Source organism: Hyperolius riggenbachi, chromosome 6 (assembly GCF_040937935.1).
Source record: "Hyperolius riggenbachi isolate aHypRig1 chromosome 6, aHypRig1.pri, whole genome shotgun sequence".
NCBI classification, from domain to species: Eukaryota; Metazoa; Chordata; class Amphibia; order Anura; family Hyperoliidae; genus Hyperolius; species Hyperolius riggenbachi.
Window position 1 is genome coordinate 128,409,523 of NC_090651.1, and position 25,175 is coordinate 128,434,697.

General features: G+C 42.0%; 1 protein-coding gene across 1 annotated transcript; it reads right to left on the minus strand.

The window, feature by feature from the left end:
- Positions 1-395: 395 nt before the first annotated feature.
- On the minus strand, positions 396-22,710 carry FASLG (Fas ligand). Its single transcript, XM_068239886.1, has 4 exons — positions 22,155-22,710; positions 9,398-9,449; positions 9,264-9,311; positions 396-837 (listed from the first exon to the last, which is right to left on the minus strand). Exons 1-4 carry the CDS (start codon positions 22,395-22,397, stop codon positions 440-442), a joined length of 741 nt encoding a protein of 246 aa, XP_068095987.1. The 5' UTR covers positions 22,398-22,710; the 3' UTR covers positions 396-439.
- Positions 22,711-25,175: the final 2,465 nt, after the last annotated feature.

The following is a 25,175-nucleotide window of genomic DNA, read 5'->3' on the forward strand; positions in this document are numbered from 1 at the left end:
TTTTAACAGCAAATGTAGGTGTCCTGTAGTCATTTGATTTCCTTATTTAATAATTAATGAACAGTGTCTTGTCAGTTATTTTTGTCAACAATTCCAGCAGTTAAAGATTTAATAATTAAATAAAGTGCTGTTGATGCAGAAGTTACAAATTTCCATGCAACGGTTTTCATATTTTTCAAAGGTAAGAAAATCTTGTTTTTTTAATTCCATTAAAACATGGAAAACAGTAAAAATAATTCTAGAACAAGATGATTTTAGGAATACTGTAATGCATCTACGAAATGATGACTGGATTTCGAATTGCCACAATATACCTCGTGTCTCAAGAGATAGAAACATTATTTCCTTCAAAGAAGAATACGTTTATCTGAAGGTTACCTTCAGAAAATGCCAGACAAAAATTTCTTCAGTGCGATATCTCACTTGAGTCCATAAAGTTTCATAATTTGTAAAGGCCGAAAAATGTCTTTGTTTCATCGTGACTCACTAGTTTGACATCAGAGACGTTGACATATAAGATATCATTATGAGTGAGGTTAAATACTGCTCCAAGGTAACTGTGTCTTCCCCACATGCCTGAGGACCTACAGCTATGAAACTCTGAGTTCTCCATGAGTTTCATAAAAGCTGGATACCGTAATGGCTTTTTGTAGACCACATGTACGAGTTCCAGACGATCTTTAATGCAACGCTCATCCGTAAAGTAGATGGAGGAATACAGGAAGTGGAGGCCACTTTCATTTATTACTAGCCCTCTCTCCTTGTACCGAATGCCAGAAGTAAATGCACGTCCTGTCTTGTCATCCCAAACTAAGGGCAGATTTTCACTTTGCTTTGCTGAAAAGAAAAAAAAACAAACTTGTTCAATCAACGGTCTTCATGTAAGCCTCTAAATCCAAACTCATTTTGTTTTGCTTTGGACTGGGAAAGAAAGGATTAGAACCTAGTACTGCTGCCTATGTCTTCAAAACACTACCGTGAGCCCAGGAAGCCAATGGAAAAGGAAGAGGAGGACAGTAATAAAAAACCTACAATGCTTGTACTTATCCTTACTCTGCAATGCTGTATCTGTTAGGCTCGGTTCCCACTGCAACGGATCTGCTTGATTCAGAGCAGACAGTTTGGCTCCATTTTCTCATTGGGTTAAGGTCCAGATGCGTTTCCACTATAGGTTTCTATGGGAAACGCATCCGCTATCCAGTAAAAATTCAGCAGGTTGGAACTTTTGGTTCAATTTATTGCTATGCAGCAAACTAATTTGTTTTAAAATGCAAGTATAAGCAGATCTTATTTTTTTTTTATATAGGATCCATTTGCTGCGTTTTGCTGCACTGCAGAAAACTTTACCTGGTAAGTTTTATGTTGCAAGAGAGAACTGAGCCTTACCTCTTATTGCTTATAAAGGAAGTATGGAAAAGACCCAGAGTATGGGCTCCGGCAGATATAAAAAATTTCCACTGTACCCAAAAGTAAAAAAAAATGTTTTGAAATAAAATGTAATGTGGCCGACATTGATATTTATGTTTGGCCCAAACAGTTCACCAGTGGACAGTTCCCAGCAAATTTCTGTTGCTCATGCTCTCAGTGAACTGCGAACATATGGCGTGTTCGACCCATCCCCTATACATCATCATGGAGCAAAACTTTGACCCCTTACCCCACAGTCAGCAGACACATGGAAGCCAATCAGCTAGCACCCCCTCCTGGACCCTAACCCCCCACTAAAAAGTAGTTGCGGTGGCCATAATCGATTCATTCTCTGCTGGCTGCTGTCTGTTAGTGAGAGCAGGGTCGAACTTGCTGCAGATAGGTAGGGAAAGCATTAGCTAGGCCTATGTTCTTGTTCCTCACTTGCTGTGAAACCACCCGAAACAGCCATTTTGAGGGCCAGCACATCGGTTTCCTGTGTTTTTTTTTGTGTTTGACACTCCACAGCCCACTGACACCCAGAGTTGTGTGCACACTACAGCAGTTGCCTCATTAAGTTGCAGGCACAGACCCACTCCAGTGCATTATTATTTCACTGTAGTCCGAAAGTACTATTGCATTTCTCTGCGTGTGACACTCCACAGCCCACTGACACCCAGAGCTGTGCACACTACTGCTACTGTTATTGTTGCTACATTAAGTTGCATGCACAGTACCACTCCAGTGCATTATTTGTAGGAATGTAATTTGATTTCTGCCCTTTAGGGATTAAAACACGACTTTGTGTCAAGTACGTGATTTTTGATGGGACTTTTGGCAGGGATCCCCATCTGGCATGCCCCTCCAGCTGTTAGACCCATTGAAACAATGTTTTCATTCCTTTTGTGGCCAGGTTTTAAAATGTGCCTGGCCATTGAAGTCTATGGTCATTCGCATGTTTGCAAACATTTTTTACGAATGGAAAATTATATGTTCGCTACATCTCTAATAATCAATTGACCCTTTTTATCTCCATGATATAAAATGGTGACAAATAGCAATGAGAACATAAAATATTAACTTTGTGGCAGACATAATGTATAGGAAAACATCATAAAAAGTTGAAAAGTCTGCAAAAAAAAAGTAGGAGCAAGCCAAAAGCCAAAATGGAGTAGTATGTGGAGAGAAGAGTTTCTAGAACAGTGATATATGGTTTCACAAAAGAAAGATTACCACTGGAATAACTACTGTTATGCCAGTGGAAAGCCTCATTGGGACTAGTGTTGGGCGAACATCTAGATGTTCGGGTTCGGGCCGAACAGGCCGAACATGGCCGCGATGTTCGGGTGTTCGACCCGAACTCCGAACATAATGGAAGTCAATGGGGACCCGAACTTTTGTGCTTTGTAAAGCCTCCTTACATGCTACATACCCCAAATTTACAGGGTATGTGCACCTTGGGAGTGGGTACAAGAGGAAAAAATTTTTTTAGCAAAAAGAGCTTATAGTTTTTGAGAAAATCTATTTTAAAGTTTCAAAGGGAAAACTGTCTTTTAAATGCGGGAAATGTCTGTTTTCTTTGCACAGGTAACATGCTTTTTGTCGGCATGCAGTCATAAATGTAATACAGATAAGAGGTTCCAGGAAAAGGGACCGGTAACGCTAACCCAGCAGCAGCACACGTGATGGAACAAGAGGAGGGTGGCGCAGGAGGAGAAGGCCACGCTTTGAGACACAACAACCCAGGCCTTGCATGAGGACAAGAAGCGTGCGGATAGCAATTTGCATTTTGTCGCCATGCAGTCATAAATGTAATACAGATGAGAGGTTCAATAAACAGGGACCGGAAACGCTAACCCATCACAGATGTTCATTGTTCATGTTACTTGGTTGGGGTCCGGGAGTGTTGCGTAGTCGTTTCCAATCCAGGATTGATTCATTTTAATTTGAGTCAGACGGTCTGCATTTTCTGTGGAGAGGCGGATACGCCGCCGATCTGTGACGATGCCTCCGGCAGCACTGAAACAGCGTTCCGACATAACGCTGGCTGCCGGGCAAGCCAGCACCTCTATTGCGTACATTGCCAGTTTGTGCCAGGTGTCTAGCTTCGATACCCAATAGTTGAAGGGTGAAGATGGATTGTTCAACACAGCTACGCCATCTGACATGTAGTCCTTAACCATCTTCTCCAGGCGATCGGTGTTGGAGGTGGATCTGCACGCTTGCTGTTCTGTGTGCTGCTGCATGGGTGTCAGAAAATTTTCCCACTCCAAGGACACTGCCGATACCATTCCCTTTTGGGCACTAGCTGCGGCTTGTGTTGTTTGCTGCCCTCCTGGTCGTCCTGGGTTTGCGGAAGTCAGTCTGTCGGCGTACAACTGGCTAGAGGAGGGGGAGGATGTCAATCTCCTCTCTAAAGTCTCCACAAGGGCCTGCTGGTATTCTTCCATTTTGACCTGTCTGGCTCTTTCTTCAAGCAGTTTTGGAACATTGTGTTTGTACCGTGGATCCAGAAGGGTATAAACCCAGTAATTGGTGTTGTCCAGAATGCGCACAATGCGTGGGTCACGTTCAATGCAGTCCTAGGCCGAAGAGGTCATAGCCTAGGGTCACAAAACCTGTTTATTGGGCAATTTCAATGGTGGCGAGTCTGACGTACATAAATCGCAGCAATGGCCGTTAGCAACGTCTGAATCTCATGAAATGTCTCATGCAGGTAGAAGACATATTGTTAGACTTGGGCTCCAAAGATGGGTTCCCTACATCTCTGCAAACCAGAGTTACAGGGCTCCAAATTTGGTAAAATCCCCCATAGGCTTTCATTGGGCCTCTTATTTACAGTTCCAAAATCTCACATCTTTTCAAAGGGCAATTACTCAGCAGTGGCAAATTTTCTAGCATTGTAGGGACCCTTAGGGGGAACATGACTGGTGAGTTTCGGGCCCCTAGGCCAAAGAGGTCATAGCCTAGGGTCACAAAAACCTGTTTATTGGGGCTATTTCAATGGTAGTGATGGTGACGTACATAAATCGCAGCAATGGCCGTTAGCAAAGTCTGAATCTCACGAAATGTCTCATGCAGGTAGAAGACATATTGTTAGACTTGGATTCCAAAGATGGGGTCCCTACATCTCTGCAAACCAGAGTTACAGGGGTCCAAAATTGGTAAAATCCCCCATAGGATTTCATTGGCTCCCTATTTCACTTTCCAAAATCTCACATCTTTTCAAAGGGCAATGGCTCAGCAGTACCAAATTTTCTAGCATTGTAGGGACCCTTAGGGGGAACATGACTGGTGAGTTTCGGGCCCCTAGGCCGAAGAGGTCATAGCCTAGGGTCACAAAAACCTGTTTATTGGGGCTATTTCAATGGTAGTGATGGTGACGTACATAAATCGCAGCAATGGCCGTTAGCAAAGTCTGAATCTCACGAAATGTCTCATGCAGGTAGAAGACATATTGTTAGACTTGGATTCCAAAGATGGGGTCCCTACATCTCTGCAAACCAGAGTTACAGGGGTCCAAAATTGGTAAAATCCCCCATAGGATTTCATTGGCTCCCTATTTCACTTTCCAAAATCTCACATCTTTTCAAAGGGCAATGGCTCAGCAGTACCAAATTTTCTAGCATTGTAGGGACCCTTAGGGGGAACATGACTGGTGAGTTTCGGGCCCCTAGGCCGAAGAGGTCATAGCCTAGGGTCACAAAAACCTGTTTATTGGGGCTATTTCAATGGTAGTGATGGTGACGTACATAAATCGCAGCAATGGCCGTTAGCAAAGTCTGAATCTCACGAAATGTCTCATGCAGGTAGAAGACATATTGTTAGACTTGGATTCCAAAGATGGGGTCCCTACATCTCTGCAAACCAGAGTTACAGGGGTCCAAAATTGGTAAAATCCCCCATAGGATTTCATTGGCTCCCTATTTCACTTTCCAAAATCTCACATCTTTTCAAAGGGCAATGGCTCAGCAGTACCAAATTTTCTAGCATTGTAGGGACCCTTAGGGGGATCATGACTGGTGAGTTTTGCCACTGCTGAGCCATTGCCCTTTGAAATGGTGTGAGATTTTGGAACGGTAAATAGGAGGCCCAATGAAAGCCTATGGGGGATTTTACCAATTTTGGACCCCTGTAACTCTGGTTTGCAGAGATGTAGGGACCCCATCTTTGGAATCTAAGTCTAACAATATGTCTTCTACCTGCATGAGACATTTCGTGAGATTCAGACGTTGCTAACGGCCATGGCTGAGATTTATGTACGCCACCATCACTACCATTGAAATAGCCCAAATAAACAGGTTTTTGTGACCCTAGGCTATGACCTCTTCGGCCTAGGGGCCCGAAACTCACCAGTCATGTTCCCCCTAAGGGTCCCTACAATGCTGGAAAATTTGGTACTGCTGAGCCATTGCCCTTTGAAAAGATGTGAGATTTTGGAAAGTGAAATAGGGAGCCAATGAAATCCTATGGGGGATTTTACCAATTTTGGACCCCTGTAACTCTGGTTTGCAGAGATGTAGGGACCCCATCTTTGGAATCCAAGTCTAACAATATGTCTTCTACCTGCATGAGACATTTCGTGAGATTCAGACTTTGCTAACGGCCATGGCTGCGATTTATGTACGTCACCATCACTACCATTGAAATAGCCCCAATAAACAGGTTTTTGTGACCCTAGGCTATGACCTCTTCGGCCTAGGGGCCCGAAACTCACCAGTCATGTTCCCCCTAAGGGTCCCTACAATGCTAGAAAATGTGGTACTGCTGAGCCATTGCCCTTTGAAAAGATGTGAGATTTTGGAAAGTGAAATAGGGAGCCAATGAAATCCTATGGGGGATTTTACCAATTTTGGACCCCTGTAACTCTGGTTTGCAGAGATGTAGGGACCCCATCTTTGGAATCCAAGTCTAACAATATGTCTTCTACCTGCATGAGACATTTCGTGAGATTCAGACTTTGCTAACGGCCATTGCTGCGATTTATGTACGTCACCATCACTACCATTGAAATAGCCCCAATAAACAGGTTTTTGTGACCCTAGGCTATGACCTCTTCGGCCTAGGGGCCCGAAACTCACCAGTCATGTTCCCCCTAAGGGTCCCTACAATGCTAGAAAATTTGGTACTGCTGAGCCATTGCCCTTTGAAAAGATGTGAGATTTTGGAAAGTGAAATAGGGAGCCAATGAAATCCTATGGGGGATTTTACCAATTTTGGACCCCTGTAACTCTGGTTTGCAGAGATGTAGGGACCCCATCTTTGGAATCCAAGTCTAACAATATGTCTTCTACCTGCATGAGACATTTCGTGAGATTCAGACTTTGCTAACGGCCATTGCTGCGATTTATGTACGTCACCATCACTACCATTGAAATAGCCCCAATAAACAGGTTTTTGTGACCCTAGGCTATGACCTCTTTGGTCTAGGGGCCCGAAACTCACCAGTCATGTTCCCCCTAAGGGTCCCTACAATGCTAGAAAATTTGCCACTGCTGAGTAATTGCCCTTTGAAAAGATGTGAGATTTTGGAACTGTAAATAGGAGGCCCAATGAAAGCCTATGGGGGATTTTACCAATTTTGGACCCCTGTAACTCTGGTTTGCAGAGATGTAGGGACCCCATCTTTGGAGCCCAAGTCTAACAATATGTCTTCTACCTGCATGAGACATTTCGTGAGATTCAGACGTTGCTAACGGCCATTGCTGCGATTTATGTACGTCAGACTCGCCACCATTGAAATTGCCCAATAAACAGGTTTTGTGACCCTAGGCTATGACCTCTTCGGCCTAGGACTGCATTAAACGCGACCCACGCATTGTGAGCATTCTGGACAACACCAATTACTGGGTTTATACCCTTCTGGATCCACGGTACAAACACAATGTTCCAAAACTGCTTGAAGAAAGAGCCAGACAGGTCAAAATGGAAGAATACCAGCAGGCCCTTGTGGAGACTTTAGAGAGGAGATTGACATCCTCCCCCTCCTCTAGCCAGTTGTACGCCGACAGACTTCCGCAAACCCAGGACAACCAGGAGGGCAGCAAACAACACAAGCCGCAGCTAGTGCCCAAAAGGGAATGGTATCGGCAGTGTCCTTGGAGTGGGAAAATTTTCTGACACCCATGCAGCAGCACACAGAACAGCAAGCGTGCAGATCCACCTCCAACACCGATCGCCTGGAGAAGATGGTCAAGGACTACATGTCAGATGGCGTAGCTGTGTTGAACAATCCATCTGCACCCTTCAACTATTGGGTATCGAAGCTAGACACCTGGCACAAACTGGCAATGTACGCAATAGAGGTGCTGGCTTGCCCGGCAGCCAGCGTTATGTCGGAACGCTGTTTCAGTGCTGCCGGAGGCATCGTCACAGATCGGCGGCGTATCCGCCTCTCCACAGAAAATGCAGACCGTCTGACTCAAATTAAAATGAATCAATCCTGGATTGGAAACGACTACGCAACACTCCCGGACCCCAACCAAGTAACATGAACAATGAACATCTGTGATGGGTTAGCGTTTCCGGTCCCTGTTTATTGAACCTCTCATCTGTATTACATTTATGACTGCATGGCGACAAAATGCAAATTGCTATCCGCACGCTTCTTGTCCTCATGCAAGGCCTGGGTTGTTGTGTCTCAAAGCGTGGCCTTCTCCTCCTGCGCCACCCTCCTCTTGTTCCATCACGTGTGCTGCTGCTGGGTTAGCGTTACCGGTCCCTTTTCCTGGAACCTCTTATATGTATTACATTTATGACTGCATGCCGACAAAAAGCATGTTACCTGTGCAAAGAAAACAGACATTTCCCGCATTTAAAAGACAGTTTTCCCTTTGAAACTTTTAAAATCGATTTTCTCAAAAACTATAAGCTCTTTTTGCTAATTTTTTTTTTCCTCTTGTACCCACTCCCAAGGTGCACATACCCTGTAAATTTGGGGTATGTAGCATGTAATGAGGCTTTACAAAGCACGAAAGTTCGGGTCCCCATTGACTTCCATTATGTTCGGAGTTCGGCCCGAACCCGAACATCTAGATGTTCGCCCAACACTACACGTGACCCGTTCGGCCAATCACAGCGCTAGCCGAACGTTCGGGTAACGTTCGGCCATGCGCTCTTAGTTCGGCCATATGGCCGAACAGTTTGGCCGAACACCATCAGGTGTTCGGCCGAACCCGAACATCACCCGAACAGGGTGATGTTCTGCAGAACCCGAACAGTGGCGAACACTGTTCGCCCAACACTAATTGGGACCCTGAGGCTTCCCCCTCCCGAGGTGAGGACCCCCCAGGGGAACTTTTTGATGTAATAGTGTCTCTTTAAATCGCCAGAAAGTAAGAAAATACTTAAAATAGTTTTGATAGTACTTTTACACCTACTTTTTGGTACTTTTTCATTTCAAAATCAGGAGAAAAAGTTAATTGCATATGACTCTTATCAATAAAATGCATTTTAAACCACCGACAAGTGAGAAAATACTCTAAATAATTTGTACCTACTTTTTCAATTACAAACTGAAAAGTTATTTTAAAAAGAAGTTTAAAAACTATTTCCTTGGAGAAGTCTCAGGAGAAAAAATGAATTGCATATGGGTCACCTGAAGTCTGTGCAGCAAGCCCAGATACTTGTGCATGAAGGAGAGCGTGGCCCTGAACTAAAGAAGGGTTCCAAGCAGTGGTGTTAAAAGACAAAGAGGATGTGGGAAGCCTTTGAAGGATCTGGAGGCTTCCCTCTTCTAAGGTAAGTAACTTCTGTTTTTTAAGATACCTCAGGTTTTATAATGTATGTGGCTATACATTCCTATCACAATGATTATTTTATTTTGATACATTGGATGTTTGAACTATACTACTTACCTGTAACATGAGCAGCTTGTCTGTTTATTTTTTTCTCCATTGGAAATCCTACAGAGAATAGAAATGAATGATCAGGCTTACAGGATACGACTTTACCAGTCAGGTGTCACCATTCATATATTAAAATATCTTACCTATTAACTTTTCTGGGGAACCAGATTGCATTGAGGAAGCTTCATTTGAAAACTGTGACAAAAAAGAAATAATATAGGTTTAATACATAAATCTTTTTAATGAATATATTTGTTCAGTACATTAAGACCTCACAACACAATTTTCTGTGCATGTCTCTTCTCTCGCTACCTAGGTATGGCCCTGCCGATGTCTATGGCTATGGGGGGGACAGCACAATGGGGTATGCTGACCAGGAATGGGTGGTTGTTGTTTTTTATGTGGTTAACAGTGCAGCACTTAAGGAGGAATATAAGTCCAGCCAGTGGCAGACCAGCATGATAGGTGGGGAGGTGGTTTTGTCTAGTTAGGAAAAGGAAGGGGAAAGCCTTACTGTCAGACAGCCCCACTCTTAGGTTGAATTATCAAGACAGATTCAAAGAAAACTGAAACAAAAGTAGCGCAGTTGCCAGAAACCAACCACTCAGGTCTCAAATGTTTAAATGATAAAAAGTCAGATACAAGCGCTTCCAAAGCAATGAACATGCATTAACACTGCTGCAGCCAAGGTATTCTATTCCACAAATAGTCACACCAAAAATAAACAGTCAAATCACCAAAATGGATTGAAACACTGTTAGTGTCAATTCCAAGCAAAAGCTATTTATTGAGTAAAACAAATCAAAAGGGATCCAGAATAAACGAAATCACCTTGAGGCAAGTGCCAGCATACCAATAGGTGTAACCTTTTTAAGGTAGCCAATCTCTATTCCTGACCGGTTTTGGCTCTATGCTGCCTGTCATGATGGAGTCATAAAGCCGAAACTGGTCAGGAGTAGAGAGTGGGCATCTATTAGCGGGACGTGCGGTACTCAAGTACCACAAGTGTTGCTATGGTAACGTGCATTACCATAGCGATGCTCGCGTCACTCAAGTGCTGAGGATCAGGCTAATGGCTTAACTTGTGGTACACTGCTACGGTAGTGCCAGTAATATTGCAATTTTACCAATAGTTAGTGCATCAGGCCCAATGAATACTGTTTTCATTTTAGTTTTAGATAGCATAATAAACCATGCAAAGCAGTTGGCCACACTTTAAACAGCAATGCAAAAAACCTGTGATGCTCTCTGTTGCAATACTGATCCCTTTCACTGTTTGAATGAGATTGAACAGTCCTGTGCATTAGACAAAAATGCTTTTTGTTTACTAAAGGTTTATTGCAAAAATTGAGCAAGATATACAATAAACATCCAAAAACATCTCAAATGCACATCATTTCACCATAGCGCAAATATATTCCAGATAACACTATATCAAAGACAATTAGCAGTAAAGTTAAAATTTTCATGTTTGCAAAACTTCAATGTAAACTACAAAAATTAAACCACCTATAGGCAGCATCAAAACCTACCTAACTCCGTACCAGATGCACCCCCTCCACTCCAGGTCCTACATATCATGTAAAATAATTGTTCTCTACTTCTAGCAGTAGGATAGAAAGAAAAGGTTTCAATAAACACTACTGTGCAATGCATATGTTGGAGTTAGTGCTGTCTATGCACACACAAGCACACTATATATGTGTTGCGGAAATGCAACACATGTGAGGGAACAAAGCCAAAGGTTTTAAAAAAACTTTTTCATTTTTATTTTTTTTTGTGCCCTCTGTCCCCATCTGTAAACCTTTCCATTGTTTTATGTACAAACAGAAAGTGATAGAGCACCAAACACTTTGTGGGAGGGGTTTCCCAACAGTATTAGCCACACAGACACCCCCCCCCCCCCCCAATAATCTATTTTAGAAAGAGTAAAGATTTCTTGTGGGAAAGATGGTATTGAGTTCGGATTGGGTTGAACTTCAATCCTGGGTTAAATGTTCTCTTTAAAGAGTAACTGTCAGGCTGCAAAAGCTAATTTAAACCTCTATTCTCCTGTGTTAAACAGTTTAGAAGGAAGCCAAAAAGGCAATACTGAAGTTAAAAATCTCTCTTACTTTTGATGTGTGCTGAACAGCAAGGCTGTTATTCCCAAACTCTTAAAAGTACAAGAGGCTGCATAACATACTGCAAAGCATTCTGGGGCTGCTTCTTCCCACCTTGGGTCCTCCCCTCGGCTGCTAGTGAGAAGTTACAGGCTCAAGTTACAGCAGCTTCCAGCTTGTAACTCAGCCCAGCTCAAAGCACTGAAAAATCACGGCATATGTTCCGTTAGAGTATACTGCATGAGTCCGCTATTGTTCCTAGCCACATGGCTAATTAATATTCCCTGCACAGTAGTGTTGTCCATTAGGATCTTTTTTGTGAGTGGAATCATCAAGAAGCAGGGAGGATATGACATCACAATTGGTTTCATAGGAGTCAGACAAACATGGAACCTGCCATGAGCTGTTAGGAGCATCATTCTCGGCAAATACTATATAAAAATTCTATGAAATCCAAACGTGGACAGTGAAATGCATATGTAATGTAAGTACAGCCAATATTTAGCTACTGATATATGTGGGTTTTTTTCTCTGAGACCCTATACCTAACAGCTCCTCTTTAAGGTTAGGCGTCAGGCGGAGATTAACATTAAAGGTCAGGAAGGAGTTAAAATTGGTGGGAGAGTTAGGGTTATACATCAGTAAAGGGTTAAAAATGGGGGAGTATCAAAGTTCGGTAGGAAGGTGTTAATGCTGGGCATTAGAAGGGATAAGATATTAACAGTAGGGGTGGTCTTTTTGCTATGGGGATCACTTAGTTTTGGTCAATCATTGAGGAGAATTTACAAAAACTCCACCATATTCTTATTTTGCCAATACCACAGATCCAATATTGCTGAACCCATACATATCCCAAAATACATGGTTTCTCCTTGTTTCCCATTTTGGCTATTCATTGCTTTTCTAATCATTGGTTTCAGAATTATCCTCTTTATTGTTCAGCTAACAAGTCTCCTTAAAGAGGAACTCCAGTGAAAATAATGTAATAAAAAAGTGCTTCATTTTTACAATAATTATGTATAAATGATTAAGTCAGTGTTTGCCCATTGTAAAATCTTTCCTCTGCCTGATTTACATTCTGACATTTATCACATGGTGACATTTTTACTGTTGGCAGGTGATGTCAGTGGAAGGAGATGCTGCTTACTTTTTGGCAGTTGGAAACAGCTGTAAGCAGCTGTTATTTCCCACAATGCAACAAGGCTCCCACAGTGTAATGTCAGAACCATGGTCCTGACATCACACTGTGGGAGGGGTTTCACCACAATATCAGCATACAGAGCCCCCTGATGATCTGTTTGAGAAAAGGAAAATATTTCTCATGGGAAAGGGGGTATCCGCTACACATTGGGATGAAGTTCAATTCTTGGTTACGGTTTCTTTAAGAAAAACTCATTTCCTGATGCCTAATTTTAATCTCCTAACATTGGCCAATACAATTATCCTACCTGTGTACTCTATTTCATAACCCCAACGTTCCTGATTAATATTACCTTAATTTTTAATTCTTCACTTGGGTTTTAGTGCTGATGCCCAACCTTACCACCACTCCACCACTGATTTTGTGGCACTGAGCACCAGGATCCAATGTGCTGTTTTCAGGCAGCAGCTATACTTATTATGGTATTATTAACAGTGCTTACCAAACCACCAGCACCACAATGAACTTTTCATAGACAATCTCTCAATCCTTTTACTACATTTATATGGTAAGATTGCACAGTACCGTATAATAAAGATTTGATGGTAAATGGCTAGTCTTTATCTATGTAAACACACTAGATTTTCAGTCTGTTTGGCAAAGATGTAAGCTATGTGTCTGTAGAGTAAATGTGACACATTGCGATTGATGGTTGAAAGAGGCATTCCTAACAACCACTAAGTACAGTTGAGTGAATTTAGTCAATTGTCTCACACTGAGGCACTAAGTGGCAGTCTGGCTGCCTGACCGTGCCATGTCACATTTGGGCATTGATTTCTAAGCAGTTCCATGAGCCTCTATGCTGTGAGCACCCCCTCCCCATTGAGCAAGTAGTTACCAACCAAAGAAACACTGTGAGTGGCAGATGCATTGCTACATCCACCATTTATATGAACGTGCTATCATAGAAGAAGAGTACAAAGATTTTTTTATTTTCCTTTTAAACATCAGTTTAGTTCACAGGGCCGAGAATAATTCGCTTCAGAAACTTGTTACTATGGCTACACTATCTGTTTTCATCATTGTCTAATCTGTTTTTGAAAATTGTCAAGATATATAATATCAAAATTATACAAAGCCCCCAAAGCCTTAACCTCCTTAGCAGTAATCCCGAGTCAGGCTTGGGATGGAAATCCGCAGCTCAGAGCAGTAATCTCGTGCCTGAGTGTGGTATATCCAAGAACTGCTGCAGATCTCTCTGTCGTGTGGTTTTTTTCTTGCTTTTAGGGTCTAAAAGCTTGTGTAAAAAAATTCCACAGCTTTTAGACCCTAAATCTGTAAATTATCATATTGCCAGGGAGGTTAAAGAGGACCTGAAGCAAGAAGTATATGGAGGCTGCCACATTTATTTCCTTTTAAACAATACCAGTTGCCAGGCAGCCCTGCTGATCTATTTGGCTGCACTAGTGTCTAAATCACACCAGAAACAAGCATGCAGCTAATATTGTCAGATCCAACAATAATGTCAGAAACACCTGATCTGCTGCATGCTTGTTCAGGGCCTATGGCTAAAAGTATTAGAGGTAGAGGATTAGCAGGACAGCCAGGCAACTAGTCTTGCATAAAAGGAGCTAAATACGGCAGCCTCCATATCCCTCTCACTTCAGGTGTCCTTTAACCCCCCTCCTCCCTCTTCCACTCATCTCCCCACCCACCACACCACGGTATGTTTGTACTTTTTTCTTCTTGATTTTACTTTCCATGTATGTGTTATGGAAAGCCAGCCACCCCCATCAGGGGAGAAGTTGGAGATTGAATAACTGTCCCACATTCTAGCTCCAGTAGACTTGATACCGTATTTGGCCATTCTTGAAAAATTGGTGTTTCTTCCTTTTGCCAGTTCTGGATGATTAATATCTCAAAAGCTAAGGAGACCATCTACTGTATATCTGTTTTGTCTATGATAAGAGCACAAAGATACAAAAAAAAACAACCCGAACATTTGTATAGCGCTTTTCTCCTGTTGGACTCAAAGCGCTCAAGAGCTGCAGCCACTGGGACGCGCTCAAGAGGCCACCCTGCAGTGTTAAGGAGTCTTGCCTTGAACTCCCTACTGAATAGGTACTTGACCTAGCCAGGATTCGAACCCTGGTCTCCCATGTCAAAGGCAGAGCCCTTAACCAGTACACTTACCAGTAGTGGCTGGATAGTGTACTGGTTAAGGGCTCTGCCTTTGACATGGGAGACCAGGGTTCGAATCCTGGCTAGGTCAAGTACCTATTCAGTAGGGAGTTCAAGGCAAGACTCCTTAACACTGCAGGGTGGCCTCTTGAGCGCGTCCCAGTGGCTGCAGCTCTTGAGCGCTTTGAGTCCAACAGGAGAAAAGCGCTATACAAATGTTCTGACATAAAAAAACAACAACTAACTTCAAAGTAGCCTGGCATTTTTGAAGGACAAATGACTGTTTAGTGTAATATTTAATCCTGGTAACTCCCACAAGCATTTTAAAAAGTTTGTTGGATTTTCAAGCATGAAAGTCAAGTAGTAAAGGTGAATAGGAGAGGTAGCAACTACTGACACAATTTTCATATCTGATGCAGCTGTTTCAAAGATATGTCCTTTAGAAAAGTCAGTCATCTGATCTCCAAATCTATGAATAAATAATAGAGACGCCAGTAGAGTGGGCATTTCTGCACAGGGCAATCTCCTGACCATGCTGACCTCCCCCCTCTGATGCTTCCTGTAGAGCTCAGAAAGGAGATGGGCGGGGTCAGTTCTGTGTTCAGAGAAAATGACTAGCTGGTTCCCCCTCCCTCCTCCTTCCTGACTACTTCCTGTGAGTGATGATAGGATTACAGGAGGAGGTCAGACAACTCACAGACTGCTGTTCAATCCAAATAAACTGTATCTGACATCGCAAAGTAGGTGACCACTGCAAAAATAATAATGCAAAAATAGTTTATGGGCAATATTCAAAATTTTGTGCACTGCGGTATACTCCACACAATATGCATTTAAAAAAATAAAAAGCACATTCATGATAGGGGGGGGAAATGTCTTTCTATTTCTTCTTTTCACACAACTATCAATTGCCATCATTTCTTATCACAAAGTACTCACACCTGAAGGTGTACAATCCAAACCGAGTAAAAGGAAAATCTTCATCATTTTGCATGAGAGATGGCTACTGGCTTTATACAGTATTATAAATAATACCGCTGCTACAGCAACCATTCATTAAAATAAAGATAATAGTCACTTATCACCCTAGAGACGGGCTCAATCAGTGAGCATCTGGCATGAAAACTACTAATGAATGTCATGGAGCACCAAAAATAATGCAGAATTTGGAGAAATCATCATCCTCTAGTAGCATGGCTTATGAGGCTACAGCGCAGATACACAACTTTTTGAGATATGCAAAAAGTACACTTTAACACACACCCCTGCCTTACCTCTAACCACGCCCCCACTAGCCCCTTATCATGCATATCACAAAGAATTCAGAACCAAAACAAGTAGTTTATCATTCAATACCATGCTGGTCCTTTCTATCATCATTAGGTAGTCTTCATTTTAACATTTGAAAAAAAGAAATGTATCAATTTAATTGATTGGAATAAAGTTTACAGTCAGCTGAACACATTTTTCAGTAGAAAAATACATATATTAACACAGATCTGCACCTCAGTCCTGAAAGAGGGACAGAAGGATGTGATGCCCAAAGAGGGACTGTCCCTCTAAAAAGAAGGACACTCAGTTGGGAGCTATGCAAGTGTAATAAGCATACAATGAAAAAGGTGTGATTGAAGTATCATATGCCATCCAATTTTGTCAGTTCAGCAATGGGTGTCTCTTGAAAAAATATTGAGGTCAAATATTTATCTCTACATCGTTACATCAAGAGGGTGAGTTTTCCTGTAGCAGCACCTGAACAAACCCAAGCATCCATGGTATAGAATGTATCAAAAAACAGTTTTATTCATGAAAATAGCCATTAATGAGACACAACATAATATTAAAAGCATTGAAAAACAACATACAAGACCATATGAGTCAATGCCTATTGATGTAACGAGTTAAATGCAATGTTTATGCTAAGTAGACCTACCCAACAGGGGATAATGAGAACTCCTACAGGAGGATGAAATGGAATGCCTCAGGAAGAACAGCAATAATAACAGTAAATTCAAAAAATTGCCAGTGCTATGACAATCATAAACACAGTAATCATAATGTGCAATATAAATATGTGTAGATCCTGAAAAACCTGGTAACAGAGGCTCAATGCAATGGCAGTGTAAACCTGTGAATGAGAGATGTCACCTGAGGTGGATACCATGCAAACCAATTGTGGGATAGTGGGGAGAGGTCCACTGTACAGCGTGAGGGTCCTTAACCACTTAAGGACCGTGGTGTTAAACCCCCCTAGTGACAAGGCCATTTTATACTAAATAGGCCACTGCAGCTTTAAGGCCTCGCTGCAGGGTCGCGCAACTCAGCACACAAGTGATTCCCCCCCCCTTTTTTTGCCCACCAACAGAGCTCTCTGTTGGTGGGCTAAGATTGCTGCCAGGATGTTTATTTTTTTAATAAATATTTATATTAATATTTTTTAAATAAATGTGTCTATTTTTTTTTTTATAATCCCCCTTCACAGGCTTCAGCCTATGACAGCGGATCACCTTTGTGCCTATGGAGGGGATAGTGTAGTGACGCGGCTGTCCCCTGTACAGCGATGCCTCAGATAGCAGCGCTGTACAATGTTAAAATGATCCTTAAGTAAAAAAAAATGACTTTTACTCACCTGGGGCTTCCAATAGCCCCCTGCAGCTGTCCGGTGCCCTCGCCGTGACCCTCCGATCCTCGTGTCCAAGCCGGCAGCCACTTCCGGTTTCGCCGTCAGGAGCTGACAGGCCGGGAACGTGAATGATTCTTCGCGTTCCCAGCCACAATTGCACCCTCTATGCTGCTATAGCATACAGCATGAAGCATATAGCAGCATAGAGGGCGCAATTGTGGCTGGGAACACAAAGAATCACTCGCGCTCCCAGCCTGTCGGCTCCTGACGGCGAAACCGGAAGTGGCTGCCGGCGGGGACATGAGGATTGGAGGGACACGGCGAGGGCACCGGAAAGCTGCAGGGGGCTATTGGAAGCCCCAGGTGAGTACAAGTCATTTTTTTTTTTTGACTTAAGGATCACTTTAATAGATGGCAATCGCCGCTGGGAGACTGAAGGCGGAGCAGAGCTCCGTCATTCCAGCGGGGATGCGCGTGCATCGGGCGCGACCCCCTGCAATCACCTCCCAGAGCCATTCACGCCAATCGGCGTGCAGTGGTTGTGGGGCTGCCGCAGCATTCACGCCAATTGGTGTGGCGCGGTTGGCAAGAAGTTAATGCATATCGTGGTCACACCGGTTATCAATCACTAGCTGGTTTTCCAAATTGAATTACATTGTTATCTCACTATTTTGTGTACCATTGTTGAACACTAGAATGTGTTGGGGTAACATTGCTTTATGTTGTAATGTCTGGCCTAACTATTGTACAAAAGTGTGTAAAAGCGATCCTTAAGCTACATACACATGGGGCACAATTGTCCCCCGTTGCATGGCTACAAGAGACCAGGGAGCGACAGCTCCCTGGCGGCGACAGCTATCTACACGTCTCGCCAGAAAGGCAGAGACGCGGCGGAAGCTGTCTGTGAATGGCATACACACGCGGACTAGCGACAGTTGCGGCGAAGTTGCGGCGACAGCTGTTGCCGGCGATTGAACAAGTCAATCGCCTGGCGACAGCTCTGAGTAGCGACAGTTCGGGACGCGCGCGTCATACACACGGGCGACCTGTCACCGCAACACGCGCGTGCCACGTGGTTGCAGCGACAGCCGTACCCCGTGTGTATGAGCCATTAGAGAACTGTTTATGAAAGAAAGGGGATGCTGTACATGGATGATACACATGGAAGAGAGGGCTGTACATGGGATGGGAGGGATACTGCTGCACATAAAAAAAGGGGAGCCACAACATGGTCCTAGGTCCTAGACTAGATACTTGGTCTAGGGGCACAAAAAGTATAAATCTTGCCTTGATATCACTTAATACATAAAGTTTAATAATAAGGATTAGACTATGTTGGGTAGTAGATTGGAAGCCACTCAGAGGAACAGTATAGTTACTAAAACATAAATAAAAAGTAAATACATTAATCAGAATCAAGCTTGATCTTGCAGGTGACAATGCAGTGTAGGAACACTGTACTGCGTCCCACAGCTACAGTAGAGCAGCGCTTTTGGTTCTATGGAGAAGGGATGATGGCGTAGCATATGACAGCTTCTGGCAGTCGTTGTAATGGGGGGAACAATGCTCTCAGGAGTCTCTATCATTTAAAGATCTAACATAGCTTGAGGGGCACCTGAACACATGCCATATCCTCCGGCATTGGTGAGTTTAGTCTAGCTCAGGCATTGCCAAACTATTGTCCCCAGGCCATATCTGGACCGTTTCGTTTTATAATTCTGCCCGCCAGTGCAGGCCGAATTTACAATAAGTAAGGGACACATCTGCTACTTAGTCTAGTACTGTTCATTAGGTATATAAAATGAAAAATGCACTACAACATATAAATTAACTAAATTACAATGTTAAAGCAGCAAAGCACTGATGCATATGTCCCTAAGGTGCTATTCAAAAATATGCAATAAGTAATAAGGTGTATTATACTGATGGGACAAAAACAGGCTGAAAAAAGTGCAGAAAAATATCATCCAATCTGGTTTGGAGTAAAGCCTGCTGTGTGGGAGATCAGTAGTGATCCCAAAGAAGGCTTTGTCAGAACCATCACAGTAAGGTCTCTATTCCACAGGAGGATGAGCTATCAGTTTGTCATGGTGCGCAATGTCTCGGTTGCAGTTCACAAGCACCAAACGGCTGCTCATGGAAAAGAGACCTAAGTTGTGGCCAGTGCCACACTGCTACATACCTCCCAACTTTTTGAGATAAAAAAGAGGGACACTTTAAGACACACCCTTGCCACGCCCCCAATCACGTCCCCATCCCACCCCTAGTCACTGATACCAGAAAGAATTTCAAAGCAAAAGACGAAGTTTTAAAATTCAGACCACACTATCATCATTAGTTCTCCTTCATTTTAACATTTAAGAATACAAATATATCAATTTAAATGATAGAAATACCATTTAGAGTCTATTAAACATATTTTTTCAGTAGAAAAATACATATATTTACATGGATCTGTACATCATTCCTGAAAGAGGGACAAATGAGGAAGAAAGAGGGACAAAGATTTAGTTCCCAAAGAGGAACTGTCCCTCTGAACAATGGACAATTGGGAGCTATGCTGCCATTTTTATGGCTTTCCTATATTTAAATTGTATTTTGTGATTCATTTTCTGTTTTTATGCAATTTAGGTTATATGATTTTATTAATAAAAGGAGTTGCTCAAAAACAAATTGGATGCTTTTTTTCTGGACTGGAGCAACCTTTTGGCTTTTTATTTGTGTTTGATTTTTGTATGGCAAGAGTAAAGTACAGTACAGTGAGCACATGTCAGGGATAGTGGTACGGACCACCCAGTGTGTTATTGTAATGATTGTGCTAATTCTGGCATTTGTGAAAACTGCTGCTATATTAGTGCAATAAGGAAGTAACGCTGTTCACCACTCTGCTAAGTGAACCAGTAACAGGATAAGGTTTCAGCCACAACATGGTTAAATACTAATGAAAAGAATCAGCTCAAACTGGAATGTAAAAGTCCAATCTTTATTGAGCCAGTCAAGGACAAGGCATCATATGCTCACGCATATCGGAGCTCCAATAGCGCCTTAGTCATAGCAGTAATAGTAGGTTGACATTAAAAAAAAAACTGTGTGTTGCTCAAATTGAAGAAGCTATGTTTCAAAGCTAATTGATAAGTCTTCGCAGCCAATATTGATTCTATACAATATGCTAAAGCTATTTTTTTTCTCATTCTTGCACTGCTGTATGAAGCATGCACCAAGCCTATTAATCATAGCACAATTCAGATATGACCATTAACAACCAGCTGTCTTGAGAACACTGTGGTGTCATTACATGAAATGTAGTTTTCACCTATCCAGTGAATAAAAACATGAGTTCATAAATGCATAATGGCATGATTCTAAATGTCATTTAGGTGCTAAGCATAATCTCGCACAATTATATGTACATCGGTTTTTATGACAACATAGTCATAGTTGCAAAACTACAAAATGTCACCGCTGCTCTAATAGATATGCCACACTACTAGGAGTTCTCAGAACAAACTCAAAGTACCTGAATGGATTTTCTGCTGAGAGCTTTAGTAGTGCTTTTATTAGTGCACTTCAGTGAGCACTCTGACTGCAAGAGACAAGCAGAGAGCTTCTTTGTGCAATGTAAATTGGTAGAAAATTGTACTTTTTATGAAAATAGCTTACAGGCTGAACTGAATATTAGGTTATTACGATATCTGCTTCCATAATAGCTGTTGCTATCAGGAGTTGTGATTTTCACACAGATGACATTGCTCTGGTTCGAAGGCAGTAGGATAACTATACAGTCAAAATGGGAAATATGCTCTTAAAAGTAGGTTGTGACAGACTTTGGTTCTGCTGTAAGTGTTAACCATATGAGATCAATAATGAAATGCAAATAGGCCACTGCTATAACTAGAGATTTATCTATAACGGTAGAACACTATAATAGAAAGCAAATAACCTAAAACAAGAGGTGCAGGAAGCACAGTTCTGACCATCAGACCTCATGATGTCCATCAGCACCACAAGCCCTATGGGACAAACCATTTACAGCAGGAAGGTTCCCAGATCTCCCCAAGTGGAGAAACAAGAGAAACAGTATATCAGCAGTGGGCTCTTATGTAGAAACTGCATATATACAACTCAAATATCAACTGATTTCAGACGAAAACTCTCTGATTATCGTCCTATATTGCACTGCATGAAAGAAACTCCGTTTTGTGCACTGGTAAAGGATGAATAATGATGACTTAAAAGCAAAATTTGAATGTTATAAATTAATACTCAAAGAATACTCAGGTATGGTCATTATGTTTTCTTTAGTTCAGATGTGCTTTAAATTCCAGCTTACAAGTATTATATTCTTCATACTAACAAACAACATAATAATAAAAACAACATAGATATCAGAAAAGAACATAATGCACTACTCAGATCTGGCGAGCACTTTTTGACAGAATTCTAACCCAAGCTCCTCAAACAAAATTAAATTTCTTGTGCCCACTAATAGTACAATTATCAGCGAAGAATCACCTAAGCGATCAGATAAATGCAGAAATAAAATGTCATAATACAACGATTTTTTTCACCATCTACAAACAATTTGTACTTCTACATCACAACCGATTCTAAAACCTGTTTTTCCTATTGACTAAATTGGCGTTGAACGATCACCAAGAGTTCACAGTCAATTTGGGACATCAATGAGGTTTATTTTCTGTCAATATGATTGCATGTATCTGATCACTCGGGCGATTCTTTGCTAAAAATTGTACCATTAGTGGGCACCTTTAGTAGTTTACACAAAAAAAAAATCTATGGACAATGCATTAAAAATAAATACACACATTAAAAATAATACACACAGTTTTCTGTACCTCTTTGACGTGATTGAGTTCTTTCTGGAGCAGGAAGATTTTATATGTGCCCATTCCCACTCCAGTCAGTGCCAGGAGAACCAGAAGAAACATGATGAGGAGGTAAACACAAGTCCCATCTTTGCGTTTCTTCCTCTTGAAGTCTACAAAAGGTGGTGGTGGGTACATGGGGATACGGGTCAAAACTGGAGGTCGTTCAGGCTGGTTTGTCCAGAAGACGGGGTAGCCCATGTTCTGCTGCATGTTGGCTGCTGCAAATGTAAAGTGTGTCACTAGCTCAAGTCTTCAGGTGATATATGTTTCGCAAGAGGAAGAAGAAGAAGTTGTGGTTCTTTGCTCTCAGTTTTAACAGCTATAAAGTATTAGTCTTCGTTCTCCCTGCCTTCTCACACCTCCCTTTCTGTTCCACCAACTCACCGCCTTTGTTTCCTTTCATACACAAAACTGAAGACCTGCAACATCCGTTTGATTTGTATTAATAAACTAAGCACACAGCCTTGTGTGTTTGATGGGATGTGTGCTGGAGGAAGAAACGCTTGAGGGAGAAACACTGTGTTTTGCCATTCATTTGCGCTTTCCTACAAGAATGCAAAAAAGAAATAGAAATTCAGGGCATGTTTTACACTGGTGGGATCCATTTGCGATCCAATTTTGCATGATTGCAAATGTCTTGCATGCGGCATTTCTTCTGCGTTTCTCTTTGTGTTCCTAGCCACTGGTAAAAATCGCAAAATGCAATTGCATCAAAATCGCATTGTAAAGTTGCATTTGCAAATGCGATTTGCAGTGTAACGCATTCCTAAACTACTGCAATGCCCTCACTTCTCTTACAGAGTGACCCGTTTAGTCTCTCAAAGAATGGATTAGTGGCTGAATAGAGTACTGGTTAAGGGCACTGCCTTTGACATGGGAGACCAGGGTTCGAATCCTGGCTAGGGTCAGTACCTATTCAGTAAGGAGCTCAAGGCAAGACTCCCTAACACTGCAGGGTGGGCTCCTGAGCGCGTCCCAGTGGCTGCAGCTCTTAAAGCGCTTTGAGTCCGAAAGGAGAAAAGCACTATATAAATGTTCGGATTATTATTATTTGATTTGTTGAGCTTTTGGTGATCTGAAGGAGACAAAAGAACATAAGGATTTCAGAATATTTGGTCTGATTTGAATTTCAAATTGCAAAAAAAAAGTTTAACCACTTGAGGACCTAGGGCTTTCTACCCCTTAAGGACCGGCCACTTTTTTTCCATTCAGACCACTGCAGCTTTCACGGTTTATTGCTCGCTCATACAACCTACCACCTAAATGAATTTTGGCTCCTTTTCTTGTCACTAATAAAGCTTTCTTTTGGTGCTATTTGATTGCTCCTGCGATTTTTACTTTTTATTTAATTCAGCAAAAAAGACATGAATTTTGGCAAAAAAATGATTTTTTTAACTTTCTGTGCTGACAGTTTTCAAATAAAGTAAAATTTCTGTATACATGCAGCGCGAAAAATGTGGACAAACATGTTTTGGATAAAAAAAAAACCCATTCAGCGTATATGTATTGGTTTGGGTAAAAGTTATAGCGTTTACAAACTATGGTGCAAAAAGTGAATTTTCCCATTTTCACGCATCTATGACTTTTCTGACCCTGTGTCATGTTTCATGAGGAGCTAGAATTCCAGGATAGTATAAATACCCCCCAAATGACCCCATTTTGGAAAGAATACATCCCAAAGTATTCACTGAGAGGCATAGTGAGTTCATAGAAGATATTATTTTTTGTCACAAGTAAGCGGAAAATGACACTTTGTGAGAAAAAAAAAAAAAAAAAAAAAGTTTCCATTTCTTCTAACTTGCGACAAAAAAAAAATGAAATCTGCCACCGACTCACCATGCCCCTCTCTGAATACCTTGAAGGGTCTACTTTCCAAAATGGGGTCATTTGTGGGGTGTGTTTACTGTCCTGACATTTTGGGGGGTGCTAAATTGTAAGCACCCCTGTAAAGCCTAAAGGTGCTCATTGGACTTTGGACCCCTTAGCGCAGTTAGGCTGCAAAAAAGTGCCACACATGTGGTATTGCCGTACTCAGGAGAAGTAGTATAATGTGTTTTGGGGTGTATTTTTACACATACCCATGCTGGGTGGGAGAAATAGCTCTGTAAATGACAATTTTTTAATTTTTTTTACACACAATTGTCCATTTACAGAGTTATTTCTCCCACCCAGCATGGGTATGTGTAAAAATACACCCCAAAACACATTGTACTACTTCTCCCGAGTACGGTGATACCACATGTGTGGCACTTTTTTGCACCCTAACTGCGCTAAAGGGCCCAAAGTCCAATGAGCACCTTTAGGCTTTCACAGGTCATTTTGCGGAATTTGATTTCCAGACTACTCCTCACGGTTTAGGGCCCCTAAAATGCCAGGGCAGTATAGGAACCCCACAAATGACCCCATTTTAGAAAGAAGACACCCCAAGGTATTCCGTTAGTAGCATAGCGAGTTCATAGAAGATTTTATTTTTTGTCAAAAGTTAGCGGAAAATTGATTTTTATTGTTTTTTTTCACAAAGTGTCATTTTCCACTAACTTTTGACAAAAAATAAAATCTTCTATGAACTCGCTATGCTACTAACGGAATACCTTGGGGTGTCTTCTTTCTAAAATGGGGTCATTTGTGGGGTTCCTATACTGCCCTGGCATTTTAGGGGCCCTAAACCGTGAGGAGTAGTCTGGAAATCAAATTCCGCAAAATGACCTGTGAAAGCCTAAAGGTGCTCATTGGACTTTGGGCCCTTTAGCGCAGTTAGGGTGCAAAAAAGTGCCACACATGTGGTATCGCCGTACTCGGGAGAAGTAGTACAATGTGTTTTGGGGTGTATTTTTACACATACCTATGCTGGGTGGGAGAAATACCTCTGTAAATGACAATCTTTTGATTTTTTTACACACAATTGTCCATTTACAGAGATATTTCTCCCACCCAGCATGGGTATGTGTAAAAATTCACCCCAAAACACATTGTACTACTTCTCCCGAG

What these genes read in the sequence shown, in the direction of transcription:
- FASLG (XM_068239886.1), bottom strand. Translation starts at nt 22,397, where the DNA reads ATGCAGCAGAACATGGGCTACCCCGTCTTCTGGACAAACCAGCCTGAA. An exon ending in AACTCAATCACGTCAAAGAG is followed by an intron (nt 9,450 to 22,154) that starts GTACAGAAAACT and finishes TTTTTGTCACAG; the next exon opens with TTTTCAAATGAAGCTTCCTC. An exon ending in TTCCCCAGAAAAGTTAATAG is followed by an intron (nt 9,312 to 9,397) that starts GTAAGATATTTT and finishes TATTCTCTGTAG; the next exon opens with GATTTCCAATGGAGAAAAAA.